General features: G+C 50.4%; 1 protein-coding gene across 2 annotated transcripts in view; it reads left to right on the top strand.

The window, feature by feature from the left end:
* The window catches only part of IL6R (interleukin 6 receptor), a 50,064-nt gene that overhangs the window by 13,768 nt on the left and 17,936 nt on the right, over positions 1–18,360 (top strand). The window contains exons 2-7 of one of the 2 annotated variants that reach the window (XM_027094976.1): positions 5,134–5,382; positions 6,522–6,645; positions 8,621–8,677; positions 9,242–9,414; positions 10,049–10,215; positions 10,758–10,899. In XM_027094976.1, coding sequence (XP_026950777.1) covers positions 5,134–5,382; positions 6,522–6,645; positions 8,621–8,677; positions 9,242–9,414; positions 10,049–10,215; positions 10,758–10,899 — 912 coding nt within the window. The remainder of the gene's footprint in view (positions 1–5,133; positions 5,383–6,521; positions 6,646–8,620; positions 8,678–9,241; positions 9,415–10,048; positions 10,216–10,757; positions 10,900–18,360) is intronic. The other variant, XM_027094977.1, reaches the window with a different exon arrangement.

The following is an 18,360-nucleotide window of genomic DNA, read 5'->3' on the forward strand; positions in this document are numbered from 1 at the left end:
GTATTTTCTTTTTTTTCATGATACGGCGACCAACGATATACACACACATATGTATGTGTGTCTGTGTGTGTTCATTATAAGAGTAATACAAACAACTTATAGAAAATTGAAAAAAATACAGAAAGATGAAAGGAAGAGAAAGAAATTGCCTCTAGTCCCATCATTTGGAGAGGTGGGTGGAAGTACCAGGAGGGCATTCTGTGAACATCACCTCTTCCTTTTCAAAGAATTGTTCGGGCGGGGGTTCCCTGGTGGCCTAGTGGTTAGGATGCCCGGCTTTCACTGCCTTGGCCCAGGTTCAGTCCCTGGTTGGGGAACTGAGATCCCGCAAGCCGCGAGGTGCAGCCAAAAAAAGAGAGAGAGAGATGCCCAGGGCCTCCTATGCGGCCCCATGGGCGTCACGGGCACTGACTCAGAGATTTGGGTCAGGAGGCAGAGGGGTGGGCGGCTGGGTAGGGACAGCACTGCCCACTCTGACTGTAGCAAGGGTATTTTCTTGTGGTCTTTCCTCTCTGAGTGTTTGACTGTGATCATCCTGCATAGAATGCTTTTAAAAGCATAGTTAACACAGCATTGTTCACAGGTTCTAGAAGAAATGTATTTTGAAGAAGGGCAGGGACAGGCAATACTTGCCAATGGGTGTTTTATAATTAATCATTCCCCATTAAAAAAATAATAGTGACTCAGTTTTAAAGATTCAGAGAACCATTACTCAAGTTCTTTGGCAGAGGAAGTGGCCATTATGTTGCTCCTGAAGCTCTGCTTTAGTAGAAGAGAAAAAAAGTCTTTTTATTTGTGATTTCTCTGAGCTGCCCAAATCCTCTGGCCATTGTGGGTGAATTCAGGAACAGAACAGCCCCTGCTATTGTTCAAGCTGGTCACTAGCCACGGCAAGAGCTTCCATCTGAACTGGGGGTTAGGGAAGTGACCAGAGAAACATATTTCCTGGAACCGGCAAAGGCAGAAGGAGAAAAGAGAGTCCCTTCTGGCTCCAGGCTTATAGTCTCTTTCCTCAGCTGTGACAAGCTGGCTCTTCTGGTCTCTAGCGTAGGGCTTGCCCACTGCACGACGCGAGGGGCACCACGTAGACCGCTGTGTCCTGTGTGACAGGGGCTCCTGGGAGTGTGCACTGTGGAGGCCCTGACCTTGTGGGTACCTCTTAGGCACCCTACATTAAACATTAATTAAGCACCTACTGAGTTCTCTGAGGAGTGCTAGTGGGAGTTCACAGCCTCATAGTCATGACTGGGGAGGGGGACGTATATATAGTTAAGGATGGTGCCATGTGGAAAGTGCCAAGGAAAGGATGAGCCTGCCATGGTCCTTGACCCCTGCTTGGACTTTCAGGCAACGCTGAGAATCTATTGTGTATTGGTGCCTTGTGAATTCCGACTTCCGCTCGTCAGCTGATGGAGGGATGTTGTAAGCACTGCACAGCGGGGCCACCCACCAGAAGACTGTCCTACTCTGACAGCGTCTCCATCTTTTTTTTTTTTTGGCCTCGCCATGCGGCTTGCGGGATCTTAGTTTACCGACCAGGGATCAAACCCGTGCTCCCTGCACTGGAAGCTCGGAGTCCTAACTACTGGACCGCCAGGGAATTCCCGACGGTGTCTCCGTCTTTGCTCCTACAATGTTGGTAATTTGTGCATGAACTTGACATCCATGTTAGGTTTTGTACTTATAGCTGCTTTATTAAGTGGAAAATGGAAAAGTGAAAGTATCGATATACTGATTCAAAGTGTCGATGTGTCTTCTAGACCTAACCTGATTCAGGCACAGATGTAATTCAGTATGTGGACTGGACATGGCAAGCCATAGCCACTGTCAGGTGCACATGAGACTTAAAAGGTTTGGACTGTGTGTCAATTATGAAGGAAAAGGACATGTGTGACATGCACACACACCAGGACCAGCAATTCTACTCAGGAAAATTCTTGGGCAAATGCGCCAAGAGCCACCTTTGAGAAAGTTAATAGCACACTCTTTGATATAGCAAAACACTGGAAATGACCCAAAACCTCCCTCAGCAAGAGAATGATATAGTTGTCCAATGGAATATTACAAAGCAGTGAAAATGAATACCTATAGCTACATGAATCATGGAAACAATGAATGACAAAAACATGTCACAGAAGACTGTAATCTATTTACATAATTCTCAAATATCACACAAAGTTAAGAAAAATTTAGGGATCCATGAGTAGCGAAACTGAACCCATTTACAACAGAAACTAACACAGTGTGGTGAAGCAATTATACTCCAATAAAGATCTATTAAAAAAAAAAAGTGAGGGAGCGATAAGTCCAACATGTAACGCTGTATAAGCAGGGAGGCTGGGGGATGCAGAGCACAGAGGGAGCTTCAGAGACAATGATTGTGCTAGTGGTTTGGTTGGTAGGAGTTCGGGGGTGTTTCATAGCTTTCATGTACATTACATATATTAATTTGCATGTGTTCAATATCATATAGTACATTTAAAAATGATCCTTGAAATGCTGGAAATATATTACTGAAGATTATGTATGAAAGGTGTCCTGTAGTTAGGGCTTTTCATACCTCTTTTAAGCCCTCTGGGCGTGGAGGTACCCTCAGTGGACTTGGTCTCCTAGGGACTGGGATTTTGCTGGTGTTCAGGGGCGCCCTGTGTCCTCTGTCCCAGTTCTGCAGCAGTGAATGCATCTTACATGTCTTGTCCTTGAGGGCAGGGTCTCTCTGCCACCTAACTCTGTCCTCTTCACTGGTGCCTGGCTCTGGGGACCTCCTCGAGATGCATGGACTCATGCATCTTGGCCCATGGTGGGGGAGAGTGAGGCAGAGGGGTCTAAGGAACCTGGCCACACTCGCTTCGCTGCAAGGTGAGATTCAGCCATTTTTCTCACCCAGAGTCGAAGGCTCTGATAGGGAAGAGAAAGAAACCCTAGGTGACCGGCTGCTATGCTGCCCTTGCACCTGTCCCTTACCTGCCAACCTCGGGGCAGAGGTTGCCAGGGTGGAGGACTCTGACTCCAAGTGATAAGGTGAGAAGGAAGATTGAAGGGAGTCTGTGTAGCCAGACAGAAGCTGTCGCTGTCCCTTTGATGCTCATGTCCCTGATCTCTGGACTGTGGCCGGCGGTTGATCTGGACGACCAGCCCCGCTGGCTTTGAGTGTTATCCTCCTGGGAGTCACTGAGCCTTATTCTCTCCTCTCCAACAGCTACCTTGGCGGGAGGAGGGACAGTCGGTTAAGCGTGAGATTAAAAACTCCTCCCAAGCAAGAAGGCTTTGCAGGTCGGGAGGACACTCGTGCTGGTCCTCCCAGCCCAGGAGCACAGGTGGGAGGTGAGGTCAGGTGCCCAGGCTGTTGCTGGGCCTTTCGGAAATCTTTGACCAGACTTATTGCTGCTGTTTGCTAATAAATGGCGACACATTTGGTTAGAAGGACCAAGTGTGCTTAACATGAAAACTTGCTGTTTTCCCTGGCTTCAGTTTCCTCAGCTGGCTAGACTGATTTAAATCTTAGATTCTGGGCTTCCCTGGTGGCCCAGTGGTTGAGAGTCCGCCTGCCGATGCATGCAGGGGACATGGGTTCGTGCCCCGGTCTGGGAAGATCCCATATGCCGCGGAGCGGCTAGGCCCGTGAGCCATGGCTGCTGAGCCTGCGCGTCTGGAGCCTGTGCTCTGCAAAGGGAGAGGCCACAACAGTGAGAGGCCCGCGTACCGCAAAAAAAAAAAAAAAAAAAAAAAAAGAATCCGTCTGCCAATGCAGGCGGCACGGGTTCAAGCCCTGGCCCGGGAAGATCCCACATGCTGCGGAGCAACTAAGCCCGTGCGCCACAACTATTGAGCCTGCGCTCTAGAGCCCACGAGCCACAGCTACTGAAGCCTGCGCGCCTAGAGCTCGTGCCCTGCAACAAGAGAAGCCATCGCAATGAGGAACCCGCGCAACGCAATGAAGAGTTAGCTCCCGATCGCCACAACTAGAGAAAGCCTGGGTGCAGCAACGAAGACCCAACGCAGCCCAAAATAAATAAATAAATAAATTTATTAAAAAACCAAAATCTTAGATTCTATGAATCTATTTAACCTATACTAAAAGAAAGTTTACTTGTATCTCTAATATCCTTTCCTTGAGTAGCATAATATTTTTCAGGGATGGGGACTGCATTTGTTCTCTTTTACTTTCCAATTTGGTCCCTAGAATAAACATAGCATTACCCTAAGCGGTTTAATAGATAGGTGTAGGGTTCTGGAGGGAGCACCGAACAGAGTTGGAAGACCTGGTTCGCCTCTCAGCTGTGTAGCTAAGTCATTGGTGATCTTGGGCAAGTCTTCTGATTCCTCTGTGCCTCAGTTATTACCTGTAAAATGGAGACCCTGGGATTCTGAGACTTCCTGTGTACTCATGCATCTTGTGAGTCCCACTGGGTACCTGGCATTCATTCCTGTGTGTATACGTTCATTTATACATTCATCAGGTGCTCAGTGGGCCACCGCCGTGTGCCAGGCAATGATCTAGGCACTGAAATATGACAGAGGACAAAACAGGGTGCCTATTCTTGTGGCACTTGGGGTCCTGAAGTGAAGATGGATATGGAGTTGGTAATTATACGGCAGTGTGTGATGGGTGACATGGTGGGGGAGGTAGAATGGGGGCCTAATGCAGCTGAGGAGATAGGGAAGGCCTCTGGGGAAGGGACATTTAGGCTGAGACCTGCAACAGGAGGAAGTTGTGTGGGGATGGGGTGGGGGGTCTGTGCCTCCTCTAAGGCTGATCGGGGAGAGAAGAGGCCTCAGAGGTCAGCAGGGGGCAAGTGGTGGAAAGCCCTGTGGGCCAGGCCTCTGAACTTGGACTTTGTGCTGTGGACAGCGGTAGGCCCTTGAAGGGGTTTCTATTCAAAGGAGTGGGGTGGCCAGAGAGCCGCTTTGGAAGGCTCCCGGGGGCAGCTGGGTGGAGAGGGCCAAGACTGGGGCTGGGAGGCCACAGGGAGGCCATTGCCGTAACCCAGGAAGAGGTGATGTGATGGTGGCCCGGGCCAATGGATGGACTTGAGAGATGTTTAGCACTAGAGCCTTTTGTGGCTTCCCGAATCGGATGAAGTCCCTTTGTCAGGTTGCTGTGGGCTTACCCAGTGTCTTCTCCCCCTGCAGAGGTGGCAAACGATGTGCTGACCAGCCTGCCAGGGGCCAGCGTTACCCTGACCTGCCCAGGTGGGGAAGCGGGGGACAATGCCACCGTTCACTGGGTGCTCAGGAATCAGGTCACAGGTTCACGCCAAGGCAGATGGGCTGGCGTGGGAAGGAGGCTGCTTCTGAGGTCTGTGCTGCTCAGCGACTCTGGAAACTATTCGTGCTACGAGGACGGCCGCCCAGCTGGAAGTGTGCGTTTGCTGGTGGATGGTGAGTTGTGTCCTCAGAGCTCCCAGAGACGGCTCCCAGCACTGCTCTGCGCATTCCAGAGAGAGATTCCCTGCTTGACCCTTTAAATTCCTGTTATTTCCCTGGCCCAAGCATTTCGGGGAAAGGCCCAGTGACATTTGCCAGCGAGATTGGTAGAGCTTCCAGCTGGGTGGGGGCATCTGGCTGATGGAGATGCCGTCCAGCTGGCCTTGCTGTGTGGTTAGGGCTTGGGGGGTCGAGGGCAAGGGGCCTGGGTTCGAATCCTCCTCCTTCACGGCTTAACTTCTCTGCCCTTCAGTTCCCTTGTTAGTAAAATAAGGTTGATGTTATTAACTTACTTCAGGGTTGTTGTAAAGATTAAATATGGTGTTAAAAGCTCTGCATAGCACATAGTAAGCTCTCAAATGAACTATTCTTATTGTTAGAGTTAGTAGGTTCCTAACTCCTTTGCATCTCATAAGACATCCTATAGTCAGATGCCCTGTGTGCCAGGCCCTGTGCTGAGGGACGTTCTTCCTTGGTGTCTCATACCATCTTCCCAATGTCCCAGTGAGAGGCAGCAGTATTACGGTGACTATTTTATCATCATTTAACTTTATTGTAGAAAACTGAAGAGAGGTTGGGACTTGCCCAAGGCCACACCACCAGGCCTGTGGGACCCCATAGCCCCAACTTTTTTTTTTTTTTCCGGTACACGGGCCTCTCACTGCTGTGGCCTCTCCCGTTGCGGAGCACAGGCTCCGGACGCGCAGGCCCAGCGGCCATGGCTCACGGGCCCAGCCGCTCCGCGGCATGTGGGATCCTCCCGGACCGGGGCACGAACCCGTGTCCCCTGCATCGGCAGGCGGACTCTCAACCACTGCGCCACCAGGGAAGCCCCATAGCCCCAACTTTTGGTGCCAGTCTTGCTCCCCTTTAGGCAAGTTGGCCCCCAGGCACCTCCCCTCACTTGCCCCACCTCATAGCCTGACATGAGGACTTTGGCATCCTTTGATTTCCCGAGCACAGTTAGATCTGTGCGTGGCTGTTTGGCTGTGGTACGGGCTGGTGCCAGGGTCGGGGGAGGGCGCTGAGTCAAGGGCTCCCCCGGACGGGCGGTGAGGTGTGCTGCCTCCTCAGCCTCTGTGCTCTCCTTCCAGTTCCCCCCGAGGAGCCCCAGCTTTCCTGCTTCCGGAGGAGCCCCCTCAGCAACGTGGGTTGTGAGTGGAGTCCTCGGAGTCCCCCGTCCCCGACCACAAAGGCCGTGTTATTGGTGAGGAAGTTGTAAGTATCTTGGGGTGGGCTGTGTGTCTGTCTTCTCCATCCTTCCTGACTGAGGCCCTGGGAGTGGTGGCAGCTCTCAGAGGAGCCCAATGGGACTGGCTGGCCAGTGATTCCAAAATGTTATTGGAAAGTAAGTAAGTACTTTGGACCGAGGAGAAGGGAATGAAGGAGGGAGCTGAGACTTCGCCACCAGTGCTCAGTGCTGGTCACTGTGCTACAATATTTGTCCTATTAACCCACACAATAGCGAGGGTGGGGTGGGGGGGTGGGTGTTCTTTTTCTTGTTAACAGATGGAGAAACTGCACCACAGAGATTGGTTAACTTGTTTAAGGTCATCTAGCTAGTAAGTAGCTCTGCCCGGAATCAAACCCCAGCCTGATTTCATTCAAAATACAAAGGTTTTGGGCGTTGCTCTTAAGAAGATGCAGATGTCCTGGGAGGGGAAGGGCAGCTGTGATCAGTGTCCTGATTGTGAGCTTATCAGGCTTTTCCCATTTTAATGGCAGCTGAGAGGAAGTGGTGATAGAGTGGGGAGAGGGAGCTGGGGGCAGTGGGGCAGGAAGTCACACCTGCCTGGGGGTCCCTGTGGCACAAAGTGAGGGGACCTGGGATGAGTTCAGGCACAGATGGAAGGGGGAAGGTTACATCTCTGCAGTTTTCTGTCTCCATCCCAGAGCCAAGGTCTCCGTAGTCCAGATGTTTGTTTACCACTGAGTTTGAGCTGGCAATCATTAGCGTATCAAAAAATCCGAGCAGGGACGGACGTCATCTGGGTGTTTTGGTTTCCACTTGCGTCTGTCTCCAGAGAGTCACCTGGTGGTGGTATTTATGCTTTGGTCTCTGCACAGGGACATGTATAGGTTGCCCATCTGCACATGATGCAGATGCCATTAGGACTGAAGGTTCACACTCCAAGTAGAGGAAGGTCAGAAATCTCCACAGCCCGAAGCTGAGTTGGGATATAATTCTGTGGCACCAGGAAGGCATTCCCCCGTAAATGGGATGTTCTGTACAGTGGCCGGCAGCTGCCCAGCCCGCCCCCGGGAAGGCTTTATTCAGTTGACACTTGGACTAGAGTAATTTGTGTGTTGACAGTAAGAATGAGAGAGGGCAGGGCATTTAAGCTCACAGCCTCCTCCTGCCAGCAGCTCGGGCGTGTCCATCCTCCTCCTGGGCTGTCTACCCTGAACTGAGGAAGGGGGAATGGGGAGCCACTGTGAGAGCCTTGGGGCCTCCAGAACCCACTCAGGCCCATCCTGGGACTGCGGGGGTGAAACCGGTCCCTGGAAAGAGGTTTTGTATGTTCTGCTCTTTTGCTCGTGTGTGTGCCCGCAGCCACACCCTCGCCCCACTGCGCTTGCTCGCTTGTTCTCCCCCTAAGTGTTTGGCGAGTTCGGCGTCTGCCGTGGGCTGGGTGCTGTACTAGGCTGAGGGAGAGGCACAAGGCAAACAGGACTGGGCCCCTGTCCTCAAGCCCCACGGGGGTACCCACCTGTAAGCAGACGGCCCCACCTTCTCAGTGTTAGGTGGGATGGATGCCTGAGTGACGGTGGAGGGAGGGAGGGAGGCCCTAACTCAGACTGGGAAGGTGGGGGCAGGCTTCCCAGAAGGAAAGTCTGTGCTGGGCCTGGGGTTAAAACTCAAATCAGGGGTTGATGGGTGATTTGTCACTGAGGCGGCAGGGTGAGTGGCTGCCCTGGACTCACATGCCCACACATGTCACAAGTTGGTGAAGTCTCAGGCTTCCAGGCCAGGTGGGACAGTGTCTGACTCACCTCTAATATCTTCATCACCCAGGATTCCTTTCTGGGCTCACTGCCGGAAACGCTGCCACCTCTTTGCAAACCCTTCCAGCACTTCGAGCTTCTGGGATGGCATTCTACTGGCTGTCCTAGTCCTCTGAGGGCAGGTCTTTTCTGTTAGTGTCTTGAGGCCAGGGTGGGGCCTCTTGATTCCTTTCTGCATCCCCTGCAGTGCCAAGAGCCCAGGACCTGTCAGGGAGCCCGAACGCACTACCTCTCTGATGCCACGGTAATTGAGCGCGCCCTCTAGTTCAGCCCCTTAGACTGCCATGCCAGATGCTAAGCTAGATGTTTTACACTCATTTATGAATTAATCCTAAGAAACCCCTGTGAGGTGGGTACTGTTAATATTCCCATTTTCGAATGAGAAAACAGAGGCTTGGAGAGGTTGGATAATTTACTCAGAATCCCCAGTGCTACTCAGTGTGAAGTGGAGATTAAAACCCCCAGGGACGGGACTTCCCTGGTGGCGCAGTGGTTAAGAATCTGCCTGCCAATGCGAGGGACACGGGTTCGAGCCCTGGCCCGGGAAGATCCCACATGCCGCGGAGCGGCTAAGCCCCTGTGCCACAACTATTGAGCAACCCCCGCTCCCCATAACTAGGAGAAGCCCGCACACAGCAATGAGGACCCAATGCAGCCAAAGATAAATAAATAAAAATAAAAAACAAAACAAAACAAAACCGGGGTCAGACCGCAGAGCCTGAGCTCCTAACCCCTGCCCTTTCTTCTCTCCTGTCCTGAGTAAGTGCAGCAACTGATAGCGAGCCCCGCCCTTGTTTTGTGTCTGCAGTCCGGTGAAAGACTTCCAGGAGCCGTGCCAGTACTCCCCGGAGTCGCAGCAGTTCTCCTGCCAGTTGGCAGTCCCAGAGGGAGACAACTCTTTGTACGTCGTGTCCCTGTGTGTCTCCAACAGTGCTGGGAGCCAGTCCAGCAGACCCCAAACATTTGAGGGTTATGGAATCCGTAAGTAAGCTCTTCAGGCCTCCATCTCCCCTCCAACTGTTTCCTTTTTTTTGATTTAATGTTCCTCATGGACTTCTTGGAGGGGACGGTGAGGGGTTTGGTGAGCTGGTGCCTTTTGGGCTTTAGTTTTTTTTTTTTTAATAAATTTATTTATTTATTTTTGGCTGTGTTGGGTCTTTGTTGCTGTACACGGGCTTTCTCTAGTTGTGGGGTGAGCAGCGGGTACTCTTCGTTGCGGTGGGCGGGCTTCTCATTGCGGTGGCCTCTCTAGTTGCGGAGTACGGGCTCTAGGTGCGCGGGCTTCAGTAGTTGTGGCACGTGGGCTCAGTAGTTGTGGCACACAGGCTCAGTAGTTGTGGCACTCTGTGGCATGTGGGATCTTCCCGGACCAGGGCTCGAACCCGTATCCCCTGCCTTGGCAGGCAGATTCTTAACCTCTGCGCCACCGGGGAAGCCCTTGGGATACTTGCCAGAGGTCTGATTGTGGCAGGCGAGCACCCTGTCAGGGTGTGCCTGGGGAAGTGGTCTGGGGCTGGAGGTGGGGTCCTGCCTGCTGGGGACTTGCAGTCTTCATGGGTCTCTCCTTGGCACCAAACTTGTTGCTGCATAGGAGCTGTGCTCCCTTTTCCCACAGTGCAGCCTGACCCACCCGTCAATGTCACGGTCACCGCCGTGGACAGAAACCCCCGCTGGCTCAGCGTCACCTGGCAAGACCCCCCTTCCTGGAACTCATATTTCTACAGGTTACAGTTTGAGCTCCGATACCGGGCTGAACGATCAAAGACATTCACAATGTGGATGGTAAATTTTTCTTTTACTTCTGGACAGAAAAGAGCCCCTAGATACTCAGGAGTAGTAGAAAGGGTACTAGAAAGAAGAAAATGAGTTCTGGGTCCTGGTCAGCCACTCACTACCTGCATGGCCTTGAGTAAGTCTCTGAACCCTTCTGAGCCTTGGCTGCCTCATTTATAAAATGGGAATAATAATGCCAGGCCAGTCTCCTCTTTGCAGGCCAGTTTGTGAGATCGAGTGTGAGCTGGGAAGAGAGATGGGCTGCCTGAAAGTCAAGGGTGTGGCTTGCAAGATTCTGTGTTACATGGGGGCAGGGGCTGTGACTTACAGCTTCTGCACCAGTTGGCCCAGACGGCAACCCCACCTGGCTCTGAGCCTCCAGGGTGGTGTGAGCCTTTGGAGCATCTCTGCCCAGCTGAGTCATCCACCGGACCCAAGAGGGAGCAGCTGAAGGGCTGGGGTTGTCCCAGGACTCCCGTGTCCCTGTGGAGCCGCTTAACCTGGTGCCACCCAGGCCCCACCCCAGAGTCACCTGCGCCTCTCGCCCTCAGGTCAAGGAGCTCCAGTATCACTGCATCATCCACGACGCCTGGAGTGGCATGAAGCATGTGGTGCAGCTTCGGGCCCAGGAGGAGTTTGGGCATGGCTTATGGAGTGAGTGGAGCCAGGAGGTCACGGGCGTCCCTTGGACAGGTATGTGAGAAATGCGGAAGGGATGTTTCAGCTTTGTTACTGTATCAATTATCTGTTGCTATGTAACAAGTCACCCCCAAACTCATGGTAAAAAAGCAACCATTCATCTGCTCAATTCGTTGAAAATCAGTCAGCTGGGCAGCTCTTGTGCAGGTTTTGCCTGAATCATGAAGGCAGCTGCATCAGGTCTGCACTGTCCAAGATGGCCTCACTGCCACATCTGACGGTTGACTCTGGCTGGTGGCTGGAGCTCTCGGTTCTTCTTGAGGTCTGTCATCTGCCAGCAGGCCAGCCCAGACTCAAGGGGGGAAAGTTCCTCCACAGCCTGACGGGAGGAGTCGCAAAGAATTTGTAGCTATATTTAACCTATCACAGTAAACTAATGCTTTTTACTTGAAAAAAAAAGATGTTAAAGGTAGTAATAATCATCTGTAATAATGCGATTAGTGAAAAATTCTAAACAAAAAATATAAAGAATAATTATCACCAGTATTCGTACCACCTAGAGAAAACCAGTGAGAACATTTTATTATACGTCTTTCCTATTCTGAGTATATTTATGTGTGTGTGTATTTATATATAAAATTTTGTGAGCATTCCCATGTAATTCAATATTTTTGAGAAATGTATTGTTTAGAAACTGTGTGACTAATGTTTTTTTTTTAACCCATGGGAATTTATTTTTAACTTAATTTTTATCAAATTAATACATTCTCATGGCAAAGAAGCAAAGAAGGGCTTATAATAATGTGTCCCTTGCCCCACCCCTTCCCATTTCCAGCCCTGCTTTCTAGAGGAAGCTGCTCAGTTTCTGTTTCTAGTTCTTCTGCTGGTGGCCTCCTTCACTCTGAATAACAAACTTATGGCTTTTTTTTTTCTTTTTTTTTCTGAGAAAATAATTTGAGACATTATCTTTTGACTCCTTCCTATGAAAAATCAGGATGTAATAGACCTATACCCAGTGCAGGAATCTCCCAGAGAGTGGTTACCCAGCCTCTGCTTGAATGCTTCCAGAGACGGAGAGCTTACTATCCCTTGTAGCAGCCCATCCCATTGTTCCCAGTGTTCTTATTTTAGAATAGCTTCCAGGCTTGCTTCAGGGTCAGATCTTTTTAGTCCAGCAGCATAATTGGACCAAATTAGTTGTTCTTAAATACCAGACAATTAAAAAATAATAAAATACCCATTTATTGAGTGTGTATGGAAAAAAAGCAAAGGATAGAATGATATAAATTGTCCAGGCCCATCCCTACCCCTGCCATTTTCTTCTACCCCTGGCTTCAGGGAGAATTTTTTTTTTTTTGGCAGCGTTGGGTCTTCATTGCTGCGTGCAGGCTTTCTCTAGTTGCGGTGAGCGGGGGCTACTCTTCGTTGTGGTGAGCGGGCTTCTCATTGTGGTGGCTTCTCTTGTTGTGGAGCACGGGCTCCAGGCAAGTGGGCTTCAATAGTTGCAGAGCGTGGGCTCAGTAGTTGTGGCTCGCGGGCTCTAGAGCACAGGCTCAGTAGTTGTGGCGCACGGACTTAGTTGCTCTGTGGCATGTGGGATCTTCCCGGACCAGGGCTCCAACCTGTGTCCCCTGCATTGGCAGGCGGATTCTTTACCGCTGTGCCACCAGGGAAGTCCCTTCAGGGAGACTTTTATATGTAGGCTGGCATTCTTCCCCCAGAATGGATGCTGTCATGTGATGGCCTTTTCCCTACCCTGGCTTTGCAGTGTGTGATCCTTGTCTTTCCTGTCCTGGGAGAGCCAGAGGAGTGGGCTTAGGGCTTTAGGGTGTCTTGTTAGTTGGATGTAGGCAGTGTCAAGCGCAGGCTCAGATCTTTTCTTGTGCTGTCCCCCGCTCCTGTCCATCAAGAGCAGGAGGCGACTTTCTATTGAATCCTCTCCTCAAAAGTTCATTTCCTGCTAAGGCCTGGACAAGAAGGGAGACCTAACTACTATATCTTACTTAGAAAGACCATTTAAATAAATCAGAACATCCTTCAGGCTAGATTGTGTTGCCCTGTCCATGATTGTCTTTGGTTTGATACACTCTGAGCCGCTCATTATCTGAAGGCCAAACATTAACATGGCCTCAGGAGCCTTTGCAAGGGGAGCAAATCATTTATCACATTGTGCAGAGGAAATGTTCTGGATACAGGCCGACACCTGTTTACTTTTTATCCCAACCACTTAATTTAGATGGTTACAAACAGCTTTAGGAAATCCTGTTTTGTTAGAAAGTTCTTTCTTGTTTTTTTAAAATTTTAAATTGTGGTAAATTACACATAACTTATAATTTACCACTTTAACCATTTTAAAGCTTGTGGTTCGGTGGCGTTAAATTCATTCACATTGTTGTGCAATCATCACCACCATCCATCTCCAGAACTCTTTCCATCTTGCAAAACGGAAACTCTATACCCATTAAATAGTAACTTCCCATTCACCCCTACCTCCAGCCCCTGTGACCACCACTTTACTCTCTGTCTCTATGAGTTTGACTACTCTAAGTACTCTAAGTACCTCATATAAGTGGAATCATTCCGTATTTGTCTTTTTGTGAGCGATTTATTTTACTTAGGATAACATCCTCAGGATTCATCCATGTTATAACCTGTGCCAGAATTTCCTCCCCTTTTAAAGCTGAATAATGTTCCATTGTAGATATATACCATATTTTATCTGTTCATCCGTAGTTGGACACTTGGGTTGCTTCCACTTTTTTTGACTATTGTGAATAATGCTGCTATGAACTTGGGTGTATAAATATCTGTTTGGGTCTCTGCTTTCAATTCTTTTGAGTATATACCCAGAAGTGTAGTTGCTACATCGTATGGTAATACTATTTTTAATTTTTTGAAGAACCACTATACTGGTTTCCACAGTGGCTGCACCTTACATTCCTACATTCCTATCAGCAATGTGCAGGGTTCCAATTTCTTCATAGCCTAGCCAACACTTAGTACTTTCTTCCTTCTTTCCTTCCTTCCTCCCTCCCTCTCTCTTTCTTTCTTTCTTTCTCTCTCTCTCTTTTTCTTCCTTCCTTCCTTCCTTTCTCTCTTTCTTTTTCTTTCTCTCCCTCCCTCCCTCCCTTCCTCTCTTTCTTTCTTTCAAATAGCCATCCTTATGGGTGTGGTATTGTGGTTTTGATTTGCATTTCCACAATAAATAGTGATGTTGACCATCTTTTCATGTGCTTACTGGCTCTTTGTATATCTTTTTATGAGAACTGTCTATTCAAGAAGAAAGTTCTTTCTCATGTGAATCCAAATCTGGCCTCAGTGGGCCTTGGTCTCCAGGGTAACCTCTGATAAGTCTGCTAGTCTGCGCTCTCTGAATTCTTCTGGAATTCCCAGGGGACTCATATCTGTTTGGGCTTCTGTTCCCAGGCTGTTGTATGGGATGGCTTGTGGATTCCTTACCTGTCTGGTCACCTTCCCTTAAAGCTGGTCTCATTTGTGGATGTTCCTCTTTAAATTGTTGACGTTCTCCTGACAGCGGAAGATGGTGTAGCAGAGACATGTCTCTGACTTTTCAGCCTCAGGTCCTGTGCTTCTGTGACTTGCTACAGTGACTGTGTAAGCTCAGACAGAACTCTTGGCCTCTGTTCACATAAGCAGTTGAAGAGTTTGAGCTCTCCATTCTCTACATGTGTGGGGTTTTTTTTTCGGGGGGGGTTCTTCAAAACCCCAGTGGTGAATGTCCAAGAGAGATACCAGCTTCTCCCCTCTCCACTGAGGGCAGAGCAAGAGGAACTTGGATGATTCTGGTGCAAGAAGAACTTAGGCTGGAAATTGGGGAGCACTTCTGGAAAATGAGAGGGAGGTTAGGTGTGTTTTACTGACGGTAGAGTTATTTGACTGTTTGGGACATGTCAGTGCACTAGATACTGCATCGATGGGCTTTCCAACCCCAAGGACCTGCCTCTAGCCCTCAAAGCTCACGCAGATAGGATGCCCCTGCCTAGGTGTGGGGGATATGACACAGAGGTCAAGGGAACTACATTGCACCTGGGAATCATGTTGTATGACCTTAGTAAAGTTAGTTTACCTCTCAAAGCCTCAGTCTTGTCATCTGTAAAATGGAGATGACATGACCTGTCTTGTCCCCTCTGGGAATTTTTATGAATTTAGTGAGAAAACATTCTTTAGAAATAATAACCCGTACTGCAAATGTAGAAGGATTAGCAATTTGCAGTGCCATGTTGATTGGTTCTTGGGATAAAGAGAGTGGGGCTATGGGCATCCTAGAATTGCCCTGGATACAATCCTGGACCCACTGAATTAGAATGTGGAATGGTATTTTCGAAAGCTTTCCCAGTGATTATAGAATGTGCTGTGGGGCTGGGGGAGCATCCCATTGTACTTGATAAGGCTGTGGAGCTGACAATACTTGGGGCAGTTTAGAAAGAGCAGGAAAAGCTTCATGGAGGAGGTGACATTTGAGTTATGTCCTGGAGGATGTATAAGAGTTTCCCAGGTAGAGAATGGGGCTTATAGGCAGCGGGAACAGCAGGTGCAAAGGCACGGACTGTGAACAAGGGCAGGGCCTTTTGGTGGGGCTGGAGCACAGATGTGTGGGTGGGAGGTCCCAGTGGGGCAGGTGGAGGCAGGCTACTCCTGCAGGAAGGCCTGCAGAGAGTGGGGGTGGAGGGGGGGCTGGTAGAGGCCTGGGGGACGGGATTGAGGAGTCTGGACTTCAGTGAGTGCTGCCCCCTTGAGGCCAAGGCCTGACCGCACACAGTCTGTGGCCACAGCAAGGTTCCCTGGGTGAACGCCGGGCGCAGAGTCACCCAGTCTGGGGCCCCTGTTCCGGCCAGCAAGGCCAGGTGACTGCTGACAGCACCTGCTGCCGGGACTCATCGAGTCCCTGCATGTCAGGGCTGATGTCACCCTGATGTCAGGCAGGAAGAAGAGCTTATACATCGACAGGCGGCTGGTCAGCCGCTCTTCCCAGAGTGGGAGTTCTCCCAGATTTGTCCTTTCCGGTAGCATGGGCAGGGCTGGCATCTAGCAAGTCTGTGGACCCTTTGCACAGCGAGCTTGGGGCAAAGTGCTAGGGAAAAGCCCATTAGGCATAAGAGGGTTATTTCCTGCTCCCTTTAACTCCCTCTCACACCCTGCTCACTGACACCTGGAAAATAATTAGAACCACTTGTGACAGGTAGCGAGTGACATGGACCCATTCTTTGGAATCACACTGTTGAGGAGGTGCCAGAGGTTTGCATCCGCAAGGCCTTTGGGGCGCCCAGAGGCCAGGGCTGTGGACTCTCCGGGCAGATGTGTCTCCCTGGCCCGATCCCTGAAGCCACGTACTGTCACCTCAAACCCTCCGGTCCCATTTTGGGGGCGTTCACTGTGTTCCTCTCCTTGGCACCCCCGAGGGGGAAATTGTGCAGGTTAAAGGGCACTTGGGGACACGTTTCTGAAGAGACTGTGCCCTGTTCAACCGTCAGTGTGCATCCCCTGCCTCCATCTCGTGCTGTTTTCCACGGCGTCTCCATGTGGCCCTTCCACGGGGTGGCCTCTCCACGTCCACTCTGTGCATTGTCCTCGCTGGGCACAGGCGGACTGGGCTCTGGTTGCCGGCCCTACCCCTGCACAGTGCGACCTTAGGGAAGTGCCTGACGGAGCCCAGGTGTGCTTAGTTGTCAAATGGGAATAACAGGCCTGCCTCAAAACCCCGAAAACCAAAAAACCCGCCTCACAGGGTTGTGGTGAGGATTAAACGAGATGGAGAGCCGTTTGCACCCAGCCCTGCACGTGGTAAGTGTTTACCAAATGCCAGCCATTCACACGTGTCTCAGGCCACACCTGTCCCTGGAGCTCTGGATTCTTGTCTCCACTCTGCCCAGAGCTGGGCCCACACCCTCCCTCACAAACCTCCCTGTATTCCTTGTCCAGAGAAGGACACCACCACCCAGCCCGCTCCCTGAGCCGGGACATCCCCAGGACATCAGGCTAGACACCCCCCTTCCTTGGCTCAGGTTCTTGTCCCATCTCAAAAGAATTCTTTAAAAAATAAAATAAAATAAATAAATAAATAAATAAGTTAGTTTATTTTTGGCTGCATTGGGTCTTCGTTGCTGTGCGCAGGCTTTCTCTAGTTGCAGCAAGCGGGAGCTACTCTTTGTTGCGGTGTGAGGGCTTCTCATTGCAGTGGATTCTCTTGCTGCAGAGCACACGCCCTAGGTGCGCGGGCTTCAGCAGTTGTGGCATGCAGGTTCAGTAGATGTGGCACATGGGCTTAGTTGCTCCGCGGCATGTGGGGTCTTCCTGGACCAGGGCTTGAACCCGTGTCCCCTGCATTGGCAGGCGGATTCTTAACCACTGTGCCACCAGGGAAGCCCTCGACAGAATTCTTATAACGACCCCTGAAACTGATCTCTGTCTCTGGTGTGTGAGCAGCAGGCCGTCCTCCATGCCACTGCTACGGGCATCTTTCTAGATCACAAGCCTGCATATCGCTCCCACACCCTCCCTGATAGCTCAGAGCTTCCTGGGATTTCTGTAAAATTTCAAAAAGAATTTTGGGGACCAAATAAGGTCACCAACTTTTAATTTTGCAAAGTAAGGACATAAAGTTAAATGGTTAAGTAAAAAGTTGCTATTGCCATTGACCATCACCATTATTTCATAAAGGAGAGGCTGAAACAAGGGCTTAAGCTCAGAAGGAAGACACTTGGGCGACCATACACCGTGCAAATATCCATGCTGCCTTGTCCGTCTTTTTCTCCTTTGGCCTCAGACCGATAGGCTTCTCCACAGATCATTCTGGGTGGTGTTGGGGCCCAGCTGGAGGTTACTTCTTTCTCCTCAGGAGACTGTCAGCTCCTTGGTGAGGTTTTTTTGTTTTGTTTTTTTCATGAATGGAGGAGCCGTGATTAACTTGCTGGTTGGTGGTTTACACGTTGTGAGGGAAGGTGTGAAGCTCAGAGTGGAAGGTGCTGCTCAGCTTGTGGGTTCCTGTGTCCCTGCCCCCAACCCCTCTCTGGGAATGTCTGGCTTTGTGGTTTCTCCCTCTTCCCTTGTGTCCTCATCTCTCTGACCCTCTCTGGCTTCCTTTTACTTTCCTTTTCCTCTTCTTATTCTCAGCCCACTCCTATGTTCCCTCTATGTACTCCAACCCTGGAGCCCAGTGGCCCATATCTTAACTGGTTATAATATACAATTTAAAAAGATTGTGTTAGTGGGACTTCCCTGGTGGCGCAGTGGTTAAGAATCCGCCTGTCAATGCAGGGGAACACGGGTTCGAGCCCTGGTCTGGGAAGATCCCACATGCCGCGGAGCAACTAAGCCCGTGCGCCACAACTACTGAGCCTGCACTCTAGAGCCCACGAGCCACAACGACTGAGCCCGCGTGCCACAACTACTGAAGCCCCCGGTGCCTAGAGCCCTTGCTCTGCAGCAAGAGAAGCCACCGCAACGACAAGCAGCTCCTGCTCTCCGCAACGAGAGAAAGCCCACATGCGGCAACGA

The sequence above is a fragment of the Aethalodelphis obliquidens genome, unplaced genomic scaffold (assembly GCF_003676395.1).
Source record: "Aethalodelphis obliquidens isolate GAN/ISIS:26980383/991018 unplaced genomic scaffold, ASM367639v1 scaffold90, whole genome shotgun sequence".
Lineage (NCBI taxonomy): Eukaryota > Metazoa > Chordata > Mammalia > Artiodactyla > Delphinidae > Aethalodelphis > Aethalodelphis obliquidens.